General features: G+C 56.7%; 1 protein-coding gene across 10 annotated transcripts in view; it reads right to left on the bottom strand.

Annotated features, from left to right (window-relative positions):
• Nucleotides 1-367: 367 nt before the first annotated feature.
• Nucleotides 368-6,115, bottom strand: part of CEP164 (centrosomal protein 164) — a 70,795-nt gene continuing 65,047 nt past the window's right edge. For 9 of the 10 annotated variants that reach the window (XM_040258057.1, XM_040258056.1, XM_040258059.1 and 6 more), the window contains 7 exons: nucleotides 5,900-6,086; nucleotides 4,813-4,920; nucleotides 4,103-4,217; nucleotides 3,426-3,767; nucleotides 2,634-2,700; nucleotides 1,856-1,978; nucleotides 371-1,689 (listed from right to left, as the gene is read on the bottom strand). In XM_040258057.1, the coding sequence (XP_040113991.1) occupies nucleotides 1,593-1,689; nucleotides 1,856-1,978; nucleotides 2,634-2,700; nucleotides 3,426-3,767; nucleotides 4,103-4,217; nucleotides 4,813-4,920; nucleotides 5,900-6,086 (1,039 nt within the window). In that variant the 3' untranslated portion in view covers nucleotides 371-1,592. Of the gene's footprint in view, nucleotides 1,690-1,855; nucleotides 1,979-2,633; nucleotides 2,701-3,425; nucleotides 3,768-4,102; nucleotides 4,218-4,812; nucleotides 4,921-5,899; nucleotides 6,087-6,115 lie in introns of all 10 variants that reach the window. The other variant, XM_040258051.1, reaches the window with a different exon arrangement.

Genomic DNA, 6,115 nt, shown 5'->3' with positions numbered 1-6,115 from the left:
CAAAACAGATTTGTTGTGATTAGGTTCGATACTGTGGTATTCTTTTTGAAAAATATTTTATGCGTGGCTTTGCTGGGTCTTCGTTGCTGCGCATGGGCTTCTCATTGCGGTGACTTCTCTTGTTGCAAAGCATAGGCTCTAGAGCACAGGCTCAGTAGCTGTGGCTCAGAGGCTTAGCTGCTCCGCAGCATATGGGATCTTCCTAGACCAGGGATCCAACCTGTGTCCCCTGCACCGGCAGACAGATTCTTTATCACTGAGCCAGCAGGGGAGCCCTAGGTGTTTTGTGAATATTCATTTCCTTCCCTCTATCCTTAAGCAGAAGGAAGCCAAGGCCTTCAAAAAGGAGACACACTCACACAGCTACTGTGTAGCAAATGGACCTGCAGAGATTTAATTGATGTAGAAAACACAGGATTGTGACCAAAGTTGGTCGTAGCACATGAGCTATTCCCAAAGCACACAGATGAACAAAAGTGGACATCCTATGTGGTAGACTGATGCCAAAAAAGTACCTGGGGGTAAACAAGCCAATGGGATCTCAGTTCCTTATCCAAAGAACTGGGGGGGGGGTGGAGAGGCAGGGGAACCCCCACCGCTTTCAAGACAAGAAAAGGGGGGGACATTTTATTTAAACAATGGGACAGATGTTAAGCACTGCCTGCACGTCCCCTCGAGGAGCCCGCTGATGTGGGAACGGAGGCAGGGTGCTGTGCCAGACGGCAGGCATGGGCCCAGCCCCTCATCTCCTTCAGAACAGGTCTCCAGGCTCTGAGAAGGGGCGGCAGGGACGGCACAGGTGGAAAAGACGGACGGAAACAACGCACATATACACCCGAGTGCTCCAGGAAGAGGAAGCCATGGTGAGCCCTCCCAGTCTCTTCCTGTGGCTCACCGGCTTCCTGAGACCTGAGAATGTAGCTGGGATGCTCTGGGGAGGAGCCCCAGGGCGGGGGGAAGGAAGTGCTCCTGAGGACAGCCCCTGAGGAAAACCCAGGACTAGCAGAGGGAAGACAAGTGGCAAAACTTCTGGGGCCAGCCACCGCCCATAGGGCTCTGGGCCCAATCCTGAGATAAGTCAAAAGGTGAGACAGAGTGCTCAGGAAAGGGGACGTTAAAAAAAAAAAAAGCTTGATCTCTACAGGGCTGAGGTATTAGAAAGGCAGGCCCTGGTCGCAGAGCACAAACATGCCGGGGGCGCTTTGTTCTGGGGAGTGAGGGACCACCTGTGTGACCCTGGGAGTTCCAAGCGGGCCCCACAGGTCCAAGAGCCCAACTCCACTCCAATGGAGTCCCCGGGCCTCTGAAGCAGGAGCTCCCCCAGCACCGCCTCTGCCCCACATCAGTGTCGCCAGGCTCACGCACAAGCCACACAGGGCAGCCTGAGATGCTACAGTCTAGGGGTGGCTTACTGTTCCTGGTCACACCCTCCATTTCCCCTGGTGCCCCGGGGCTCCTCTAAGTCCCAAGTGAGGCAAGCAGCACAGAGCAGGGCCGGGAGGATGCTTTATCAGGGGAATAACGTGCAGGCAGCAAGTAGGGCACATGGTCTGGGTGCAGGAGCGGCCAGGCTGCCCCCCCGGCTCATGGCCTCAGTAGTGATAGACTTTCAGTCTGTTGTTCCCATCCAGGTCCAGCTGCAGGAAGCTGGAACCAGCCGCTGGCTTGGGCACCAAGGAAAAGAGAGGTCTGGCCACAAGGTGAAGGAGAACTCCGCAGTCAGCTGAGCACGGTTGGGGAGGAGTCACAGACCAGACGGGACCCTCCTGGGATGCCCCTACCCTGCCTAGGGCCCACCTGCCCTGGCAGTTAGAGCGGGAAGGGATCAGGGTTTGGGAGGCAGCTAAAAGGATACAACTTGGGGTCGTTCTTGTAATGTTCTAGCCACTTTCGGTTAGCCGCGATCAGGTCCTGCAAGTTGGAGGTGCCCACCTCAGGGACTCGGGAATAGCGACGCTGCAGGAGGCGGAGCTGCTCACTGCGGGGAGGGGAGAGGAGGCAGGAGCAGGAGCATCCATTTCCAAAAGGGAAGAGGGTGGAGCCCCCACCCTGGGTGAATGCGCCTGACTTCAGGGCTCCCACATCTGCCTGTGCCCAGCTAATCTCATCAGCAAACACTTTCCTATCAACTCAAATACCTTCCCAGCATCAGCTCCCAAGCTGGCCAAAGGGTGAGAGGGGCTGTGCTTATGGTTGGGGGCCTGCAGGGACACATCAAGGGGGGGTACATTTGGCAAGGAATAAGATGAAGGGGAAATTAATAACAGGTTTCAATAATTGCCCATCTGTCTGCCCCACAGGGAGCCCCCACTCCCTCCAGATGTTGCTCAGCAGGTCTGGGGGAAGAATGGAGCCATGCACAGCAGACAAAGAGCTCAGGGCAGAGATGAACACCTCACTCCATGGCCAGATCCCATTGCTCCCCAGGGTGCCACTGGGCAGCTTCCTCATGGGGCTGGCTCAGGTAAGGCCAGCCTGGCCCCACAGGGACCTCAGCGGCTTCATGGCCTGGGGGCCCTGCCTGATGTCTGGGTGATGGGACAGGGCCTTCTGGTCCCTTCACCAGGTCCCACCTGCCCTGGGAGCTGCAGCTAAATGGAGTGGCTCCACCCTGAGCCCACAGGGAGGCTTACCTGGCAGACACATAGCCCAGCCTGTTTTCCAAGGGAGCAGGACCACTGTTGAGGAACGGGATGCCAGCTGGAAAAGTGTGAGGGAAGCAGTCAGAAATGAGCAGCAGTTTAGCCAAGCCAGCCCCCTCTTGCCTCCCCCAACCCAGAAACTGCAAAGGCAGTGCCCCAAACCAAAGACAGAAAAAGCTTCTGAGGTTGGAGGTGAGAGAGGTGGTACCCAGAAACTGTCCTACTTCTAAAACTGAAATTAGAAGCTCTTCCTTCAAATAACTGTTTTTATGGATTTTCACATTCCTCAGCAGGGCCATGAGACCAGAGGAAGCCACATACAGCCAAAGGGCTACAAACCCTGGAGTCACAGACATGGGGTCAAAATCCAGTCTGTTGCTTGCTCCCTGGGTACCCTGGAGGATATTACTTAACCTCTGAGTCTGTTTCCCCATCTGTAAAATGGGGATAAAAGTGTGGAATAACCTTGGAGGATTATTATAAGGACTCAGTGAAAAACCATATATAAAATGCCTGGCCCATAATATAACACTCAAGATGGCAGCGATCCCAACTCTGACAAGTGACCTCCTCAGGTTCAGCTGAGCTCTAGAATCCATCATAAAGGCCCCATCAGGTAATCTGTCCTTGACCCAGAGGGCCTCCAGCCACAGGGCGAGAGCAAGGTCCTCCCAGGGACCCTGAGAGTCCGGGGGCCATGCCAAAGCTGGGGGTGAGGGGCAGGCAGAGGAGGGAGGCAGGGAGGCTGAGCCAGAACCATGCACAGCCCAGAGGGAGGCTTACTTGGAAAATACTTGCGCCACTTCTCCACCAGGAAGTCGTCCACGGTCTGAGCCGCAGAGGAAGAGAGCCTGGGGCCCAGCCCCGGGTCCCAGGCCCACTGGGCAGACGTGGGCTGAGCCGGAGACGAGGCTGAGCCCCAGGCCAGGGAGGGGTTGGGGGGAGCCGGGGTGCTCCTGGAGGCCTGGGTGGGGAGCGGCACGGGCATGGAGAAGAGTGGTGGCGGCTGGGCGTTGAGGCTGCCCAGGACACCGAGTACCCCGTTGAGCTGGCTGCTGATGCTCTGCAGGGAGCTGCTCAGGTAGTGGATCTTGTTGGGGAAGGTGGGGCTTGGGGCCAGGTTGACTGCAAAGGGAAGAGGCGGGAGGGTGGAGAACGGCCTGGCTGGTACTGCACCCTACTGGCCCACATTCCTACCCCTTCCCCTGTTCCTCTCAACAAAAGCCCCACAGCTTCAGTGTTTCAGAGCGTCTATAGGGAGAGGCCCTCCGGGGAAGACCAAGAGGGACGCTTCTCTTGCTGCGAGTCCCCCAAGCCTCTGGGCCCTGCAAACCCAGCCAGCTCAGTCCTGCCAGGGCATTTGCTGACCACTTGCTCCAGACACCAGCACGGCAGGGGGGCCCTCTCTTGCTGGGCTCTGGGGAGGGGCTGCATCTCTGGTCCTCCCCCTGCCCACTCACAGCGAGGCAGGGGGCAGGAGTCAGAACTGTCACTGCTCCCATCTTCCAGGTCGCTGAGGTCAAAGGTCACCAGCTTCTTGGTGGGGAGTCTTCTCAGCGTGTCCTCATCCGAAGCCTGGTGGAAAGACGCAGCAGTTGAGGGCAGCACCTGCTCTGTGCTTCCTGCCCTCGTGACAGCTGAGGACTTGGGTAGGACTCTTTGGGTCCCAAGTTCTGGGGGAGGCACAGGCTGCCTTGCAGGTGAGGCTGAGAGAACTCAGCCACTGGAGATGTAGGCAGTAAGGCCACCAGGGTCAGGCAGGCCCCCACCCTCACCCCAGTAAACACTCCCCACGGTTTCTTTCCAGCTCCTGCTGCACCCATATCTCAGGCATCCAGAGGAAAGCCTACGAGGCCCAGGGAAGGTAACGAAACCAAGGAGCCTCTATTCCTGGCCCTCAAGGCACACCTCTCCTCGGGCACCAGGGCAGGACCAGTCCTCTCCCGAGAACCTTCAGCAAGAGGATCCAAGTCTGCTCAGGATGTCTTGGCACAGACCAAACCCCCAAATGTGCTTGACAGTCAAAGCTGAAGTCACAGCCACTTTCAGCAGCTCAGAATCCCCAAGCCTACTGCCAATCCTGGGCCTAAGCTGCCCCGACGCGGGACCCAAGAACCCCCACCGAATCCCAGGAACAGAAGAGGGAGGCTGGGGCCAGGCTGGGCTGCACCTCTTCCCGGAGAGAAGACTCCAGCTGCTGCAGCTTCTCCTCCTTCTTCTTCAGCAGGTCCTGGCCTTTCCGCATGGCCGACTTCATCTCATCCAGGTGCCTGGTCTCCTGCAGCCAGGGAGGAAGGGAAAGAGGAAGACGGTGACTAACCCCACCGGCACATGCAGGAGTCCCCCCTGCTCTGCCGTGTGTTGGCTGGGTGATCTGGGTGAGCTTGAATTACCGAATTCTGGATATTCATCTTAAAAAAACAAAAAACTTCTCATAGGGTCTTGAAGATTAGAAGAGATAACATGATACATGCCCTCCACTATGCCCACACCTAATAAATTCTCAAAACAGTTATTGTTAAACAAATGGTTATTATCACTGTTCCAACTACCATTACTACCCCCATCCTCAACAGCAGGGATTCAGCAGAGCAATTCCAGGCCCTGGGGGTGGAATGCAGATGCCCCTGGAAGGCTGCCCCTCCAGAGGTACTGGCCTCTGACCCTCTGCTGCCCCCCAGCCAGACTTAGGGGCCACAGGGCCCGCAATCCCTCACCAGCTCTGAGCATCATCAGAACTCTAACGGACCAGGCATAATCTGCCAAGATCCTCATATGGCAAAGAGATGTGTGATCCCACTAATAACAACCATGAAGACAAGTCCTTTTCATTACAAATTAGGCTCTCAGAAAAGGAAAACAGGGAACTTGGCTTATGCTGAGTGTGCTCAAAAGATTTTCACTTATGAGTAAAGTCTTGAGTGTGATGGAATGGCCAAGCAATGTGGAACTTCTAGAAAATGGGAACACCACTACAACCCTGCACATTGTCTCTGGTTACTGTGAGGCCCAAATGACTTCCTAATAGAGAAAGCATTCTGCACTGCCAGGTGAGTGTAAGGAGCTTCCATCCTTGTGGTGATCCATAACCTCCATCTCCTCCTGTCTGGTCTCCCTAGACTTGTCCAGTAACTCTGCGCCTACCTGACCACTCAAGGGGAGCCCTGGGCATGATCTACTGAGGGCAAGCCCAAAGGGAGGGCCAGCTTCCTGCCCCTGGCCTCCCCGATGTGGCTGAGTCCCCCAGGGCTCCTGACCTCCTCCAGGGCCTTGGTGCCTGGTGGGTCTTTGGCCGCCTCCTGAGCGCTGGCCAGCTCCTGGCGCCAGTGCTGCTGGGCAGCCTTCAGAGCTGTCTGCCGCCTCCGCATGGAGCGTGACTGTCGCACGAGGAAATCTTTGGCATTGCGGAGAGCCACCCCTTCCGCAGAGAGGTAGTGCCGAGCGCTGCAGAACAGGGCAGGGCAGGGGTGGGG

The sequence above is a fragment of the Oryx dammah genome, unplaced genomic scaffold (assembly GCF_014754425.2).
Source record: "Oryx dammah isolate SB20612 unplaced genomic scaffold, SCBI_Odam_1.1 HiC_scaffold_17, whole genome shotgun sequence".
In the NCBI taxonomy this organism is placed as follows: domain Eukaryota; kingdom Metazoa; phylum Chordata; class Mammalia; order Artiodactyla; family Bovidae; genus Oryx; species Oryx dammah.
This window is presented reverse-complemented; position numbering and strand designations above follow the sequence as displayed.